The sequence below is a fragment of the Phalangium opilio genome, unplaced genomic scaffold (assembly GCF_054372755.1).
Source record: "Phalangium opilio isolate 3A_F unplaced genomic scaffold, DU_Popi_V2 ptg000089l_1, whole genome shotgun sequence".
Taxonomy (NCBI): domain Eukaryota; kingdom Metazoa; phylum Arthropoda; class Arachnida; order Opiliones; family Phalangiidae; genus Phalangium; species Phalangium opilio.
Genome location: NW_028324194.1, coordinates 8,270,474 through 8,289,539, shown reverse-complemented (window position 1 = coordinate 8,289,539; position 19,066 = coordinate 8,270,474). Strand labels below are relative to the sequence as shown.

At 37.8% G+C, this 19,066-nt stretch overlaps 1 protein-coding gene across 1 annotated transcript; it reads right to left on the bottom strand.

The window, feature by feature from the left end:
• Nucleotides 1-9,046: 9,046 nt before the first annotated feature.
• Nucleotides 9,047-19,028, bottom strand: Nse4 (SMC5-SMC6 complex kleisin component Non-SMC element 1). The gene is made up of 10 exons (XM_089850210.1): nt 18,545-19,028; nt 18,400-18,462; nt 18,145-18,275; nt 16,977-17,116; nt 12,851-12,950; nt 12,466-12,559; nt 11,136-11,227; nt 10,592-10,643; nt 9,659-9,744; nt 9,047-9,328 (listed from the first exon to the last, which is right to left on the bottom strand). The coding sequence occupies exons 1-10, from the start codon at nt 18,723-18,725 to the stop codon at nt 9,272-9,274; spliced, it is 996 nt and encodes a 331-aa protein (XP_089706336.1). The 5' UTR covers nt 18,726-19,028; the 3' UTR covers nt 9,047-9,271.
• Between the last annotated feature and the right edge of the window lie 38 nt (nt 19,029-19,066).

Sequence of the window (19,066 nt, the reverse complement as noted above, 5' to 3'; positions counted from 1 at the left end):
CCCGAATTCTTAGTCAACAATTAATTTCCCCAAATTTCCCTTGAGTTCTTAGTCAACAATTTACTTCCCTGATTTCCCCTTAATTTTTAGCCAACAATTTATTTCCCTTAGTTTTCCCTGAATTCTTAGTCAACAATTTATATCCCTGATTTCCCCTGAATTCTTAGTCAACAATTTATATCCCTGATTTCCCCTGAATTCTTAGTCAACAATTTATATCCCTGATTTCCCCTGAATTCTTAGTCAACAATTTATATCCCTGACATCCTTAGCGAACAATTTATATCCCTGATTTCTCATGTGTTCTTACTCAACAATTTATCTCCCTGACATCTTTAGCGAACAATTTATTTCCCTCGAGTTTTTAGTGAACAATTTATTTCCCCAGAGTTTTCCCCCGATAAAGTTTCATTCAAAGATTTTGATTATATTCTAAAACCATTTGACGCTCCCTTTTCACCCAAAAATAGCCGTATCTACGTCTGAACGCGTTACGCTCGCGACCAATTAAAAGGCAATTGGAAAAGGTCCATTTTCTTCGAAAGTGGCGGCGAATCGCTCAAATTTCGTTCTTCGTGTTGGGTGCGAAACTCTGCAAAGTGGAAGTTTATCACTTTTGTCATCGTAGCGGAAAATTTAATTTGTTAAATGGTGACGTGGTGCCTTTTGGCTATCTGCCAGACGTGTTTTACCACGTCGCGTTAACTCAATCAAGAACGGCGCTTATATCGCTCGCTGACCAAGGTTATAATCTTTCTGACCAAGGGGTATAGCAAGCATTTCAAACAAGAATATGCACATGTCAAAAAATATGGCGAAGAAAAGATTCAAAATATGTGGTTAGGCGGCATTAACACGACTTGAAATAAATTTAAGATAAATTTTCATCGATGACTTATCTAAATGTCTACATAAGTTTATAAGGTATGTTCCATAAGTATGACACTTCCTGTACTTCGTAATACTAAGGACTTACTGAGAGCTAAAATTTATCTATATCTATATAAATCAAAGTCCTAACTGACTGACTGACTGATAATCCACGCCCAGCCCGAACCGCTTGCCCAAGAACTAAGAAAGATTTTTCAAATCCGCCGCCATTTTAAAAAATGGCGTCCAGAAATGTAAAACAATCTTCTCTATGCAACAAAGTCCGCGCGTTTCAACCGATTTTGCAAATATTTAGTACACTGCTGGTTTTCTTTAACATATAGACGGGCTGAATGGTCTTTCGGGTTCGATTTGTTGCCATCTTTTTAAATGGCGGCTAAAAACTTAAAAACCCTTTTTATGGAAAAATGTCCCCATGAAAAGTAATCACAAAAATGCATCCCTAGGGGCTGACGGGCAACGCCGAGTGCCTTCGCTCCTAAGGTGCTACAAAAATGTTAGTCGAATCAGTAAAATCTACCCATTCTTTATATCATTTTGATGGAAGTTCTTATTACACGCGAGCGACGCCGCGGGTAACAGCTAGTAGAATATATTACTAACAAACGTATATGTCTATGCCGTGTGGTAGTTTTAATTCATTATTGGATTACAGTTAATTATTGGCTCGCAAGTCGTATCGTATGGGGCAAAACGTATTATAGAAATGGTTTAATCCCAAACAAGATATATTCGTGTATTTATAAATAGGCAAATTAAACTTTGGGAAACATTGATCCACGCAATTAAACTGCCAGTAACTGGAGCAATTATCCGAGCCCTCGACAGAATGTACGCGGGTCTTCCTGGTCGAGTTGTTTTGCAATGGGGGTCACGCGCCGATTGTTAGTGCAATTTGCAATGCCGAGCTCTGAACTGATTATCTTATAGTCTAATGAACAAAGCTTCCATCTATCTCGTAAGCGTAGGGTACCACCTTTATCGTATCCAACCCCAACTCCAAAGTCACCCCAATCTGTCAGTGACGTCATTTTATCATACTCTGCAACGACAATTGAAAATGAAAACCCTCTATTTAGAGATACGAGGTTTAGAGGAAGATATTGAAAGGGTACAACATATCAGAGCACAAGTTCTGATTGACTGTGAACATAAATTCATAAGATATGTTCGCCATAAGTTTGTTAATCTCTGGTTACTGAACTGTAGCTTGTCATGAAGTGAGTGAGGTAGGTCATAGATTCGAGGTAAAACGACATACGCCTGGTGAGGCGCTGCTGTCAAAGGGGGCTTAGTACGGACAGACTAAATAGGACCTAGATGGAAGTCCTGCAAAATTAACCACCACCGAGTGTACTTAGGACTTCAATTGACTCACTTCCGTCGTTCTCCCTCGAACTAGCTCGAGGACTGTAAGTCTCTCAGTAGCATTACGAAGTATAAGTAGTGTTCATACTTATGGAATGACCAGCTCTTGCTGTAAAACCTATTCAGCTTACCCTTGAAGACCACCTTAAAAGGCGAAGACACTGCTCGGTTTCAACTTCCTTAACTTGTTAGAAAAAATCATTAAGGAAACAAAGTATTTTTCGTTTAAATTCACAATATCATGAACAACATCATTATTGACATAAACATTAACACTATATAGACCTTGACATTTGTAGGAACTCATTAAGAAATATAATTTTGAAAATGGTCTGCTAGAGTACGACTAGAGCGTGATAGAGTTGAGATATACTCGGGTATGTGTCAATGGTAGAGGTTTGACCGACATCGCCTCTGTATTATCGACTAGGCCCTAGTTTAGTTAGCGTTTGAAAACACCGTGGGAAATAAAGCGGGAGAACGAAAACATTCCTGAAATCAATAGACGAGAATTGCGCTACTTTATCATTTGATTTTGTTGTCCGTCTCGTTTAGTTTTAACCGGGAAGCAGACAGCAGTCTAAACGCCGACACTAAAGAGGTTTAACCCTGAAAATGGCGTCCCTTCAATCAAAAATTGTACTTAAATAAATTTATAACCTTGTAATGCCTAAGTATTGGTCTGCCATAGGGGCTCTAAGCGACCAAAGAGAATATACCACGCCAGAGGACTAGTATATTAATCCCGAGCTTTAGTGATTCGCGTTGTCTGTTTAGTAGTCCGCACCTTTAACTTAAAATTATTAGTCGTATTTTCGTTAGCTGATATAAATTTGATCAATTGCCGGGTTCGTACAACTTTTGGAAAACCGAATTACCTGAGTTTTCCAAGTTTTTCCCATCCATATATGAAGTAATGACAACGGGAGTGGTCTTTCAAAGTTGAAGCAACATCTTCGGAGGAAACTTACAGAAACCTCACAAATTTCCCTGGTTTCCATGAATATTAATGGAAACAGAAGTTAATGACTTCTGAAAAATCTGTATTTCTCAGAGTTTTTCATGAAATTTTTGTCAACTATTTATTATCCTGAGATTTCCCTGAATCTTACTGAAAATTCTGTATTTCTCTGAGTTTTCCCTGAAATTTTTGTCAACTATTTATTCCCCTGAGTTTTCGCTGAAATTTTACTGAAAATTCTTTATTTCACAAAGCTTTCTCTGAAATTTTTGTCAACTATTTATTTCGCTGGGTTTTCAAAGGTTTTCCCTGATTTGCTCGATTTTCACTTAAACTCAAAACTAACACTTTTTTTTAAAAAAAGGCCTTGGCAAATATATCTTCAGCAGCTTTAGGTGTTTTATCTTTGATACAGTTTGTTTAGTTAAGAATAGATAGCGCGATAGGTCATCATGGTTTGTTCTCTTAGTTCTGACTGTAGCAGCTTGGCAAATATTTGGTGTCAATTCTACATGGACCTCGGTCTACTTAACGACCAGACCTACCCATTAACGTCTGGTAATAACTCCCTTTTTACTGTAACAGAGTTGAACTGTTTCTTCTCACTCCAAGTCTTAAACTAACAAAACGAAATACATTCGAAACTTTCTCGATTAGTGTAAAACTATAAGTAACCCATAAGTTTATAAGATATGTTCCATATAAGTATGACACTTCCTATACTTCGTAATGCTAGAGACTTACAGCTCGAGCTAGTTCGAGGGAGAACGACGGAAGCGAGTCAATTGAAGTCCTACACTAGGTGGTGGTTAATTTTGCAGGACTTCCATCTAATCCTATTTAGTCTGCATTACTAAGCCTTTGACAGCAGCGCCTGACCAGGCGTATGTCGCTTTACCCTGAATCTATGACCTACCTCACTCACTTCATGACAAGCTCCAGTTTCTAAGATACCAGTGACAAACTTATGGCCAACATATCTTATGAATATACCTAATTATATTTATACCGTACGAGTATATATTAATATTTATTAAAATATGGAAAGGAGATTGAACGGCCCCTTTTCAAATTGGCCCATTAAGATATTATTATCGAAAGTTTGTTTGGCTATTATTAAGAAAAAATAAATATACTTGACACTTTATCTTCCCTCAGATTTCTCATTCTTTTCACCTCTCCGAGTGACAATAACGTCACGGAGACATATTACACTGGACGTGTCTGTGTGTGTGTCTGTCACCGCGTTTGCAGTTGGCAAATCGGAGCAAACGTGTTCGCAGAACGCAGTTTTTGGCTTCTACTCCTTTATCATCGTTTGGATTAAGAAGTACGCGATGATCGGCTAGGGTAGGGTTACGAGAAACGTCTAGCTTCCCAATGGAAGGGCTTCTACCAAAGGCTCACACAATTGCGGTATTTTTTATAACTTACAGTGAATCAATCGCCTTTTATATACCCTAAATTTGCAAACATTGTTAGAGGCATAGACTTGAATTCAAACGTCAACAATAGTTATGTTTAACATGATATTAGGAATAAAGTTTCTTAAAACGATTTAACTATAATTAAGGTAAATTATTGACGATAAAAATAATTAATATTAATTATATTTATTTAATTATTTATTTAAGAAAAACGTCTTAATTGCGTCTCGACTCGGAGAGGTATCTTTTGGTTTCCCAACTTGTTTTTTATCTTGTAGGGTAAAGGGAGTAAATGAAGTTATTATCTGTACCTAGTTATCGATTTTCCTTCGACAAAATGAATCGATCTTTGTCAAGCGTAGACAGACAGACAGCTCGTACTAATGGACTCTAATCAAACAAGGCCACATCGTATATTATATCTAAACGGAATTCGCAAAATCTATATTTGACTGACAACTGTTAATCAACGCCAAGACTAAACCGCCTTACCTAGAAGGGTGAAACTTTGCATGGACGTTACTCTTAAGTAGAAGAAAGTCCTATAGAAAGATTTTTTCAATCGGCCGCCATCTTGGAAAATGGCGACCAGAAATGTAAAAAAAATCCTATTTTTGGAATTTTGTTTTGTATATTTCAACATATTTCACTAATATTCAGTACAGTGGTTCCTAAATCCTATCAAAGTGCTTTATGGTAAGCTTTTTGGGGTTCGATCTGCCCTACCAAAACCTTTAAGTTAATTTTGTATAATTTAACTCCCGAGTTTCAAAAGTTGACACGCTTAGCTTAGGACTGATTTTGTTTTATAATCATTGGTCATGCGAGTGACCAATTAGCGACCGACACCCCACGTGCTTAATTGCGCGATTAAAGCACGCGACCTTCGCTACAAGTTTCTCTTCTTCTTTCTTATGAAATTTAGCTTAAAGACCCATTCACACTAGAGCAATAAAGGTTGTTAAAAAAAGGGTGGTATGTACAGTGGGTTCCATGGCCCATGGACGATTTACAGCGAATTCTATTGTACTGTTCGGACCGCCTTCAAAAGTTTTTTTGCTGCGTTCCGTTGGTAAATCCAGATCACCTCTTCCTCGGATTCAAATTCAATGACTTTTTCTAAGATTTTCCCATGCACTTTTTACAATTTCCCTGACCTTTTTTCTACAATTTTCCCTGACCTTTTTCTACGATTTTCCCCGGCCTTCTTATGCGATTTTCCCTAACCTTTTTCTACGATTTTCCCTGACCTTTTCCCACGATTTTCCCTGACCTTTTTCTACGATTTTCCCCGGCCTTCTTATGCGATTTTCCCTAACCTTTTACTATGATTTTCCCTGACCTTTTACTACGATTTTCCCTGACCTGTTACTACGAATTTCCCTGACCTTTTACTACGAATTTCCCTGACCTTTTACTACGAATTTCCCTGACCTTTTACTACGAATTTCCCTGACCTTTTACTACGATTTTCCCTGACCTTTTATTACGAATTTCCCTGACCTTTTACTACGATTTTCCCTGACCTTTTACTACGAATTTCCCTGACCTTTTACTACGATTTTACCTGACTTTTTTGTGCGATTTTCCCTGACCTTTTCAGGAGCAATTGTTTTTGTTTAAAATAGAATAATTTCGCACAAATGGCATTTCATAATTATTTAACGTAAACGCGATTTCGTTAAAACGGCCCGTTTAAAACGTCACCCATCTGGATGGTTGAACCACGCATATTTTAACAACTTTAATCAAATTTCCCAACTTCCTTGAAATTCTTAAAACTCCCCCACCTTTCCCTGACCTTTTGAAATTTCCCTGACGGTGGCAACCCTGGCTGAGGCTTTTTACCCCCAAACCGTCCCGCTTCCCATTTCACAGGGTTCGGACGAAATATTTATATTGAAAATCCCTGGGACCATTTGAAGTACGTGTTTACCAGAGCCCACTTCATAATTACACCTGCAGTCCATAATTAGCATTGCTCGAAGCAATCATGGTTTCAGATACCAAACGAACTCCCTGACTTATCGCTGACATTTTTCCCTTTTTCCAAATCCCTGACTAATCCGTGTTATCCAGGTTCCGTAGTAACCCTGCCATACTGGTACGAACCCTACGCCACACTTGTGTCCCGACATACTAATTTAAAATTAACAAATATTTTTACTCACCAATTTGATAAGACTTAAGAGCTTTCGTCTCCGAGTATCCTAAAATTGCGGCAAGATTTCTGGTTCAAATTTAATGGCAAGTTTCGTTTCTTTAATCCAATTGTCTTTGCAACGCGCGCTGTTGGTCACCGTTGAATTTAAGTTTCACAATCCGCGGCGGTGTCGCTTGGCTTTCCGCATATTTCCCGGACTTGGCTTGACCACTGTCCGATCTGGGGATCGCGATCTGATTGGAGTAAAGTCACTTTAGAAAAACGAACGGACCGCGAAAGCGTTATGTTACCAAAGAGCTGGTTTAAGGTTGTCATGGAAACGACGCGCATGCGTCAATAACAGTACGCGAAACACATTTATGTAACTGTAACATTTACACGGCTTGACTTACTGCCCTAAACTAAATTCACACGCTGATAAAAAATAAATTATTATCTACCTTTGATTCATTATATGCATTTGAAAAAGTGTTTGTACGTTTGTTCTGTTAGGAATTCATAAGCTAATATTGTGTAGCCATACTGTCAACGTATCTAGGCGGGCTTTGAGGGAGGAGCTAGACTGATGATTATGTTACTTCAGAAGTATATAATACTTCTCTTCGAAGGAAGTGTACTTGCACAAATCGGGGTGGGTAATTCTGGCATATGATTCTTCCAAAACATCATACCCAACATTTGGAGTGAACAAGGTTACTAAAACGAATCATGCACATAGTTCCCTCATCATTACTCTATTAGCGCATAATTATTTGCCAAGGCGCATGCCTATGTGCATGGATTTTTATCCCACGTCAAGACAATGAAGGTTTGTGGGTTGATTGCTGGCTGAGGACCTAAGTACCAAACAGTTATAGAATTCACCCCTCACGATGCGATGCCCATCTGAGGTTTGATGAGCGGAAGACTCAAGAGCAAAAGAATCATGTTATATTAAGAGGATACAGACTCAGAGTACTGTAATCCTTCTTCTATAATCCACTTCTGGTTACATGGACACGAAACTCTTTCCTGTAGCTTAAACACACCCGAGCAATGGCGGCTAACTCGACTACTATTCAATAAATTATAATTGAAATTCAAAGATAGAGGGGCTAAGCCTGACGCTCGTATTTAAATGACCTCTAAGCAATTACATCTTACAGAAATAAAAACCACGCGAGTCACGTGGTGTCGCGGTCGTTGATTGGTTAGAATTAGAGATCAACTTTAATTATAACTTATTAAGATTAACGGATGTTTTTCCGATTGATTTTGATGTTCTTTCATTATTCGAAATTGTGCGGTAATTTCGTTAATTTCACATTAAATCTCTTAAATACCAATTAAGTAATAGGTTGGGAGTTTGGCGCAATCACGTGATACCACCAAAGCAACACCTTTGGGCAAGCAGGTTTGAGCTTGGGGGAGGGACAAGGTTATAGCAAGAAGCAATATCTAGTTTATTAGGGAGAAGGTATAAATTCGCCATGCTCTTTATCTCTGCAGTCCAAACGTAGCCTGTCCGGAGTTAATCCCCGCCGCCACTAAATTACAATAGCCCCTTCCAAAAAGTTTTGAAAAAATGTTCTTAGTCTTGAGTCAGTTCAGTTCTTACTACAAACAGGTAGTTTCCCCGCATAGACTAGTTCACAACCTACATATGACGTTTTTTAGCTCCAAGTGCGCATGCGCGAAGAACTTAAACAACAAGATGCACAAGGCAGTCAAACTTTTTGGAAGGGGCTATTAGCATCTCATTGGTTCTTGAAAACTCACGTCACCGCGACGCGAATGACGAAAATTACTGTCATATTTTCCGACTGAGGAGAGTGTAGCGAAATAGCCCGGCCTCCTTTTACGCCCCTCCCCCCTTGTACTGTTGAAAGGGGGACTGGGACTATGGCGCGCGAATACTTAGGCATCTTATACCTTCTCCCTAGTAAACTAGATATCACTTCTTGGGTCCTCCTCTCCATTTAACTTTGTCCTTCAATTTTTTCCCCCAAATGACAACTCACCTCTCCAGGTAACTTTGTCCTCTAAAGGTTTCTTTCCCAAAATGGCGACTTACCTCTCCAGGTAACTCCGTCCGCTAAGGTTTCTTTCCCAAAATGGCGACTTACCTCTCCAGGTAACTCCGTCCGCTAAGGTTTCTTTCCCAAAATGGCGACTTACCTCAAATCCAATAGCAGCAAGGTAAATCTGTTCCATAAGAAAACATTGGTTCTTGAATGTTAAATACTTACTATAATATAGATAATTAAATTTAATTCATTTTTTACAAATAATTAAAATGTGAAATTTACAAATAACTAAAACGTCAAAATTAAAAAGAATTAACTAAAATGTCAATATTACAAATAACTATAATGTGAATTTTACAAAATAACTAAAACGTGAATTATTCAAAATAATAAGTTAGAAATTGGGATTATTTTTTTTCAAAATCAATTTTATAAAATAATTATTTTCTCTTGATTATGATTGGCGTCTTTGAATGATGCAACTTCTAATGTTAAGAGCTTCTATAATTTCCTGAAAACAACCATTTAAACAAACATTCTTAAGCCTAAAGATTTCATATAAATAGCGCGCATTCTAAGCCTAAAGATTTCATATAAATAGCGCGCATTCTAAGCCTAAAGACTTCATATAAATAGCGCGCTTTCTAAGCCTAAATACTTCATAGAAATAGCGCGCTTTCTAAGCCTAAATACTTCATAGAAATAGCGCGCTTTCTAAGCCTAAATACTTCATAGAAATAGCGCGCTTTCTAAGCCTAAAGATCTCAAGTAGAAGAAATCTACGTATTCCTGCTCTAGTGTGAACGGGGCGAGGCTTAAGTAAGGTCATAAGTGGACTTACATCGTATTCTCCTTTCGTGACGGAAGTAATAACTTGAGATGAACTCACTGAATCAACGTTATTTTCCGCGTTTTTCATTAATGGAACTAAAATTAAAATGATTAAAATAGGAAATGCGCGAGTTACTGATACCAAATGCAAATAGAAAGTGAAATTAGATGGGGATGTAAATCGATAATTTACCAATCATTTACAAAATATCGTGGTAAATTACCGATCATTTACAAAATATCGTGGTAAATTACCGATCATTTACAAAATATCGTGGTAAATTACCGATCATTTACAAAATATCGTGGTAAATTACCGATCATTTACAAAATATCGTGGTAAATTACCGATCATTTACAAAATATCGTGGTAAATTACCGATCATTTACAAAATATCGTGGTAAATTACCGATCATTTACAAAATATCGTGGTAAATTACCGATCATTTACAAAATATCGTGGTAAATTACCGATCATTTACAAAATATCGTGGTAAATTACCGATCATTTACAAAATATCGTGGTAAATTACCGATTTTCTAATACCACATTTTTACCCTTGAGTAAAGCTAAATTACCGCGGTAAATAAGCTGGCTAAATTACCTCGGTAAATAAATCGTTAATAACCGTAAATAACCCCATTAAACAACCGTAAATTACCGCGGTAAATTACCATCGAAAGGCAAAAAGATCTTAGAACCGAAATTTTAATTGTTTTTGGGTTTACTGAAGACTTGAAGAGTTTTCTTACGTTAGCATTTGACAATGGCGGACCTTTCGTTTAATATCAAACTGTGTTCAATAACCGTTTTGTCAGCATTTTAAAATTAAAAAACTAAAAAAAAACCCAATGGTAATTTACCGGGCGCTTTCATTACCCTCTAAAGTACCCAATTACTTTCTCGTATTTTCTATTTACATTTGGGGGTATAGTACTTACTGAGCACGGGTAAACCATTAGGTTGACTAAGAGAAAAAGCAGCGAAACCATCCTGCAACAAATACCATAAAAAATATATGCTTATTCCTGCATTAACATAAGCCAATAAGATACGGTCTATTTCATAAGTATAACACTCTGTAATATCATAAGTTCAACCAGGGATAGATGTAATTTTAGAAGCAGGAATGGAGAACAGATCGGTAATGTTATGTGGGCGCGCGTCAAATCCCGGACGGACCCCCTTCCACGGAACGAGGAGGGGGGGGGGGTATGAATGAAGAGGCGGGAGGGTCATAACGACAGAGGTAAAAAGAATTACGTCACTATTTTTCACCACCGTCCCCGTCAACAACGTCATCAAAACGTAGCTGTTTAAGTGAGCCAACCAATAAGATAATTTAAACTTTTCGTTACGTGTTGGTGGGAGGGGCTCTATACTGGGTGGTCTATGAGTCGGTATAACTGAAGTAAATACTAACTGTTCTCTATCCCTGATTTAACCCTTTTAGAACGAAATTAAGAAAAAAGAAACATATTTCACCTTGATTAAAAATGAAACGTAGAACATGTTTTCAATGGTGGTCCCAAATGAAGTGGGGTCAAAGCAGAACTTGAAATAACATATTGGCTGCTCTACATCATACAAAACGAAATATCCGTGTTAAACCCTAATTTGCACCTGTAAACCCACCCCAGGTTTCTGCATTGAAAACTTTTTTTTTACATATAACGGGGCAGGAGCAGGCACAAACTTGTCCAAACCCACTTTAATTCCTTGGACCACTTTTATTTTATTTCAAACCCCGAGCCTTATTAGCCCCAAAAGCTAGACAACTAATGAGGGCTAGTATAAGCTAGACTACTTTAAACATAAAAACTTTTAACTTTGAACATAGGGTAAGGGGAACTGGTCCCTATGACTAGTTTAACTATTCAAGACACCAGGGACAACCGGACAAGTCTCGAGGACCAGTTTGTAAAAATTCCGCGCGCGAGCAGCAGCAGCAGCAGCTTGCGTCGTGGAGCGCGTGATCGAATGGGCTATGTCCAGACAAATGCAGTATTGCATAATTGCGGTTTAACTCGTCCTGGCAAATAAGGCGGTGGCACAGGGGCAGAGGACCAGTTTAAAAATTGCCTGGTCCAGTTTAAAAATTATGTCAAGGGGGGGGGGGGTCAATGGTCCCATGGACCACTAGGAAAATTCGACTCAAATACTTTAATTACCCACTTCTTTAGCTTAGCAGACGACGTGCCCTGGCCAGTGGTCATGGACCAGTTTATTTATTTATACCAAGTCAGGGAGGAGGGGATTTGCTGGCCTAATGTCCAGTTTAAAAAAATCTTACCACCCTGACCAGTCTGGGAAATAAGGATATTTTTTAAACTAGTCCTTGGGACCAGTGACCCCCTAGTGTCCTAAATAATAAACTGGTCCCCGGAGTGGTGCCAGCCTTTGTTCTCCAATAGATTTGCAATTAATAAACTGGTCCCGAGGACCAGTAACCCCCACTTTTTGAATTAAAAAACTAGTCCAAGCAATTAATAAACTGGTTTTGGACCAGAGGAAGTGCACTGCTATTTCCCAGACTGACCCTGACCGGGAGCACAAGCGGACTGGCTAATGCTAATTCTAACGAACCATAGCCAACTGGATCACGCGACTCGCGGACGCAGGCTACTCGCGTTTTAAAAGTCCGGTCAACGAACGTTTTCTACCCCCCCCCCCGTATATCTAATTTTTCTACATGACCTTTCAGCACCCCGCAATTAGGTCAAAGGTTATTTTAACAATGAATTTGTCAATGGACAACAATAAATGCCTGAATTAATCAAATAATTAAAATAAAAGGAAAGGAATTGAATCTAACCTCCATTTTGGACGTAAGCACTATGGAGAAGCTCGTAAATGTACTCGACTTCTTCGGTCGTCTTGTCCACTTGCTCTTGACCCAACTGCGATACCTGCGCCGCGTCAAGGGAGAATTATATTACACCATAAAGGTAACAATGACCATAAGTTCATAAGATGAAGTGAGTGAGGTAGGTCATAGATTCGAGGTAAAGCGACGTCTGTCAAACTTATGGAACATATCACTTATAATAAACTTATGGTATGATACTTCCGGTTACTCCCCTGCCTCTACTTATCCCGAGATAAGCCTAACTTCCGGTGGCGATAGGGAATAAGGACAAGGTGGATTCGCAAAACGCGGTTACCTTACTTTTAACTATAATTAATAAGATATTGCTTACCTCTGAAGGTTGAGTGTGAGGCGTGGTTTTGTCTCTGGCTTCTCGAACTCGAACGGTACGTTGCTTCACTTCAACTTCGCGCGTTTCAAAGGACCCGTACCTGAAAGACATTGAAGGAACCCAAACGTTTTAGGCCTAATTTGAAGGAACCCAAACGTTTTAGGCCTAATTTGAAGGAACCCAAACGTTTTAGGCCTAATTTGAAGGAACCCAAACGTTTTAGGCCTAATTTGAAGGAACCCAAACGTTTTAGGCCTAATTTGAAGGAACCCAAACGTTTTAGGCCTAATTTGGAGGAACCCAAACGTTTTAGGCCTAATTTGGAGGAACCCAAACGTTTTAGGCCTAATTTGGAGGAACCCAAACGTTTTAGGCCTAATTTGGAGGAACCCAAACGTTTTAGGCCTAATTTGGAGGAACCCAAACGTTTTAGGCCTAATTTGGAGGAACCCAAACGTTTTAGGCCTAATTTGGAGGAACCCAAACGTTTTAGGCCTAATTTGGAGGAACCCAAACGTTTTAGGCCTAATTTGGAGGAACCCAAACGTTTTAGGCCTAATTTGGAGGAACCCAAACGTTTTAGGCCTAATTTGGAGGAACCCAAACGTTTTAGGCCTAATTTGGAGGAACCCAAACGTTTTAGGCCTAATTTGGAGGAACCCAAACGTTTTAGGCCTAATTTGGAGGAACCCAAACGTTTTAGGCCTAATTTGGAGGAACCCAAACGTTTTAGGCCTAATTTGGAGGAACCCAAACGTTTTAGGCCTAATTTGGAGGAACCCAAACGTTTTAGGCCTAATTTGGAGGAACCCAAACGTTTTAGGCCTAATTTGGAGGAACCCAAACGTTTTAGGCCTAATTTGGAGGAACCCAAACGTTTTAGGCCTAATTTGGAGGAACCCAAACGTTTTAGGCCTAATTTGGAGGAACCCAAACGTTTTAGGCCTAATTTGGAGGAACCCAAACGTTTTAGGCCTAATTTGGAGGAACCCAAACGTTTTAGGCCTAATTTGGAGGAACCCAAACGTTTTAGGCCTAATTTGGAGGAACCCAAACGTTTTAGGCCTAATTTGGAGGAACCCAAACGTTTTAGGCCTAATTTGGAGGAACCCAAACGTTTTAGGCCTAATTTGGAGGAACCCAAACGTTTTAGGCCTAATTTGGAGGAACCCAAACGTTTTAGGCCTAATTTGGAGGAACCCAAACGTTTTAGGCCTAATTTGGAGGAACCCAAACGTTTTAAGCCTAATTTGGAGGAACCCAAACGTTTTAGGCCTAATTTGGAGGAACCCAAACGTTTTAAGCCTAATTTGGAGGAACCCAAACGTTTTAAGCCTAATTTGAAGGAACCCAAACGTTTTAAGCCTAATTTGAAGGAACCCAAACGTTTTAAGCCTAATTTGAAGGAACCCAAACGTTTTAAGCCTAATTTGAAGGCACCCAAACGTTTTAAGCCTAATTTGAAGGCACCCAAACGTTTTAAGCCTAATTTGAAGGCACCCAAACGTTTTAAGCCTAATTTGAAGGCACCCAAACGTTTTAAGCCTAATTTGAAGGCACCCAAACGTTTTAAGCCTAATTTGAAGAAACCCAAACGTTTTAAGCCTAATTTGAAGAAACCCAAACGTTTTAAGCCTAATTTGAAGAAACCCAAACGTTTTAAGCCTAATTTGAAGAAACCCAAACGTTTTAAGCCTAATTTGAAGAAACCCAAACGTTTTAAGCCTAATTTGAAGAAACCCAAACGTTTTAAGCCTAATTTGAAGAAACCCAAACGTTTTAAGCCTAATTTGAAGAAACCCAAACGTTTTAAGCCTAATTTGAAGAAACCCAAACGTTTTAAGCCTAATTTGAAGAAACCCAAACGTTTTAAGCCTAATTTGAAGAAACCCAAACGTTTTAAGCCTAATTTGAAGAAACCCAAACGTTTTAAGCCTAATTTGAAGAAACCCAAACGTTTTAAGCCTAATTTGAAGAAACCCAAACGTTTTAAGCCTAATTTGAAGAAACCCAAACGTTTTAAGCCTAATTTGAAGAAACCCAAACGTTTTAAGCCTAATTTGAAGAAACCCAAACGTTTTAAGCCTAATTTGAAGAAACCCAAACGTTTTAAGCCTAATTTGAAGAAACCCAAACGTTTTAAGCCTAATTTGAAGAAACCCAAACGTTTTAAGCCTAATTTGAAGAAACCCAAACGTTTTAAGCCTAATTTGAAGAAACCCAAACGTTTTAAGCCTAATTTGAAGAAACCCAAACGTTTTAAGCCTAATTTGAAGAAACCCAAACGTTTTAAGCCTAATTTGAAGAAACCCAAACGTTTTAAGCCTAATTTGAAGAAACCCAAACGTTTTAAGCCTAATTTGAAGAAACCCAAACGTTTTAAGCCTAATTTGAAGAAACCCAAACGTTTTAAGCCTAATTTGAAGAAACCCAAACGTTTTAAGCCTAATTTGAAGAAACCCAAACGTTTTAAGCCTAATTTGAAGAAACCCAAACGTTTTAAGCCTAATTTGAAGAAACCCAAACGTTTTAAGCCTAATTTGAAGAAACCCAAACGTTTTAAGCCTAATTTGAAGAAACCCAAACGTTTTAAGCCTAATTTGAAGAAACCCAAACGTTTTAAGCCTAATTTGAAGAAACCCAAACGTTTTAAGCCTAATTTGAAGAAACCCAAACGTTTTAAGCCTAATTTGAAGAAACCCAAACGTTTTAAGCCTAATTTGAAGAAACCCAAACGTTTTAAGCCTAATTTGAAGAAACCCAAACGTTTTAAGCCTAATTTGAAGAAACCCAAACGTTTTAAGCCTAATTTGAAGAAACCCAAACGTTTTAAGCCTAATTTGAAGAAACCCAAACGTTTTAAGCCTAATTTGAAGAAACCCAAACGTTTTAAGCCTAATTTGAAGAAACCCAAACGTTTTAAGCCTAATTTGAAGAAACCCAAACGTTTTAAGCCTAATTTGAAGAAACCCAAACGTTTTAAGCCTAATTTGAAGAAACCCAAACGTTTTAAGCCTAATTTGAAGAAACCCAAACGTTTTAAGCCTAATTTGAAGAAACCCAAACGTTTTAAGCCTAATTTGAAGAAACCCAAACGTTTTAAGCCTAATTTGAAGAAACCCAAACGTTTTAAGCCTAATTTGAAGAAACCCAAACGTTTTAAGCCTAATTTGAAGAAACCCAAACGTTTTAAGCCTAATTTGAAGAAACCCAAACGTTTTAAGCCTAATTTGAAGAAACCCAAACGTTTTAAGCCTAATTTGAAGAAACCCAAACGTTTTAAGCCTAATTTGAAGAAACCCAAACGTTTTAAGCCTAATTTGAAGAAACCCAAACGTTTTAAGCCTAATTTGAAGAAACCCAAACGTTTTAAGCCTAATTTGAAGAAACCCAATCGTTTTAAGCCTAATTTGAAGAAACCCAATCGTTTTAAGCCTAATTTGAAGAAACCCAAACGTTTTAAGCCTAATTTGAAGAAACCCAAACGTTTTAAGCCTAATTTGAAGAAACCCAATCGTTTTAAGCCTAATTTGAAGAAACCCAAACGTTTTAAGCCTAATTTGAAGAAACCCAAACGTTTTAAGCCTAATTTGAAGAAACCCAAACGTTTTAAGCCTAATTTGAAGAAACCCAAACGTTTTAAGCCTAATTTGAAGAAACCCAAACGTTTTAAGCCTAATTTGAAGAAACCCAAACGTTTTAAGCCTAATTTGAAGAAACCCAAACGTTTTAAGCCTAATTTGAAGAAACCCAAACGTTTTAAGCCTAATTTGAAGAAACCCAATCGTTTTAAGCCTAATTTGAAGAAACCCAATCGTTTTAAGCCTAATTTGAAGAAACCCAAACGTTTTAAGCCTAATTTGAAGAAACCCAATCGTTTTAAGCCTAATTTGAAGAAACCCAATCGTTTTAAGCCTAATTTGAAGAAACCCAAACGTTTTAAGCCTAATTTGAAGAAACCCAATCGTTTTAAGCCTAATTTGAAGAAACCCAAACGTTTTAAGCCTAATTTGAAGAAACCCAATCGTTTTAAGCCTAATTTGAAGAAACCCAAACGTTTTAAGCCTAATTTGAAGAAACCCAATCGTTTTAAGCCTAATTTTGAAATGAGATTTAGCAGGCTTACATGAAACTAAACGTGGGTGGTTCCTTGAAAAATTGACAGACTTTGTGGCCAAGTTTGACCAAACAGTCGCCATCAAATTCTTCATCGTCATTTCTCGCATTCTCGATCTCGTTTTCATTGGTCGCCCCCAATACACGCAACTGCAATGCAAATTGGGTTTTAATATATCATTCCGCCATATTTCAAAATGGCGCTCGAAATATGTATTGACAGGAAACGCTGCTGATATTTTGTGGGGACATTACTCTTAAGAAGTTAATAGGCCTAGTAATACGTAATAGGAAAGATTTTTTCCAATCCGCAGCCATTTTGTAAGATGGCGGCCAAATATGCAGAAACCTTTCTATATTTCAACACATTTAATTTATATTTAATAGACTGGTTTAATATTTATATCCTAAAGATGGGCTTTATTCTGAACTTTTAGGGTGTAATATGTCCTTACGCTTCCGCCATTTTTTAAAATGGCGGACAGAAATATAAAAATCTTTCTTTCGGAATAAAGACCTTCATAAATTTCAATATATTTCACTAACATTTAGTATACTATTGATTGATCTTATAGACAACCTTTACGGTAAACTTTTGGTTTAAAATAACATGCCTTCCGCCATCTTTTAAAATGGCGGCCTAAAACTATGAGCTAGCTAACTAATTTGAATTTTAAATTCGAACTTATTTCCTGAACATTTCAGGGGAAAAAAACGATGATTATTGCGCCAACCGCCATTGGTTTAATGGCGTCTGCTAAATCGAACCATTTAGGCGCGTGATCGAGTGGGCTATGCCCTACCTTACTTTTAATTAGCTCTCTCAGCCTATGAGAATTCAACCAATCCCGTTAGGGGTTAGGGAGGTTCGATTTAGCAGACGCCACTAAAGCAATGGCGGCATAGCCCACTCGAACCACGCTGGGCGAGCAGCTCGCGTCGTGATGCGCGTGATCGAGTGGGCTATGATGTCGGATTGCGCAGTAGTCCTTGATTATTTTTAAGACTAATTAAATGCTAATTAATTTTAATATATTTTCCTCTAATTTTCATTTTTGGCCTATTTTTAATTTTTTAAAATTGCATAGATGACGTCATTTTGAAACTGTCGTCTGCTATGCCGTCCGCCATACTCAAAACAAAGAATAATTCCCACCATTTATTGAAATCTTACTTACCAAATTTGTGCAAAACTCTAGTTCATTGAATTGAACTAAATTCGTTTGCATTTTATCAATAGAATCCAATTCCCTTCGTGAAAAGAGTTCCAAGGCTTCGGCGTCGTAGGACATCTCGCGCGTTCGAGTAACTTCAAACAATAAACATTACATTCAAATCTTAACTAATCAGAATTAGGCCCAAATGTGATTGAGACATTAAACTTAACAAAAATATTCAATGAAAACGATTAAAATGGTTAAAGAACAACTTACCACCCTCAAAGAGATTTTCAATATTGTCCAAGGTGTCTTTACGTTCGCAAGCAGTTTTATCCTCTACATTAACATTAATTAAGGTTTTAACAATAAGTAACGTAATACAGGAGGCGTTAAATTAAATTTGATTCCAAAAACCTACCATTATTCTGGATTTTAGTTATAATTTCTCGATATTTTCGACGGGTTTCTTGGTTTTTTATCTTAAGTTCACGTTCATCCTCTTCGTTGGTTTCTCCGTTCGTTCTTTCAAAAACTTCCATCTCTTCGTCCTCCTGCATTTCGCCCTCACTCTGACTCGAGCTGCCGTTCGCGATATTCATTTTCTAGCGATACTAATGAAGTTCCGCGAGTAATTTATTCAAAATACAAAGTTCAGAGTGGAATTTAATCCAAAATGATTTCAATTAGCGCGGTTTTACACTCCGAAAGAGTCCCCACGAAAATTCAAATATTTCACGAATAATGCAAGTTGTTCAGTTTCAAAAGTTTCGCTCCGTCAAATATTATTACTTAAAGAAATTAAACTTTATTTTCGATTAAAAATACCGCGCAATTAATTAAAGTTAAGCGTATTTAACATCTACGAAAGCTACGAATGAAATGAGCTTCTTGTACTCATTGACTCAGGTTAAATACTCATTTCGCGCCTTTTTTTGTAGCA

Excerpts from the sequence above, each read along its gene's own strand:
- Nse4 (XM_089850210.1), bottom strand. The coding sequence starts at position 18,725 with ATGAATATCGCGAACGGCAGCTCGAGTCAGAGTGAGGGCGAAATGCAG. Across the intron at positions 17,117-18,144 it reads TAGAGTTTTGCACAAATTTG|TTGCGTGTATTGGGGGCGAC; the intron begins GTAAGTAAGATT and ends TTTGCATTGCAG. Across the intron at positions 9,745-10,591 it reads TAATGGTTTACCCGTGCTCA|TTCCATTAATGAAAAACGCG; the intron begins GTAAGTACTATA and ends TTTTAATTTTAG.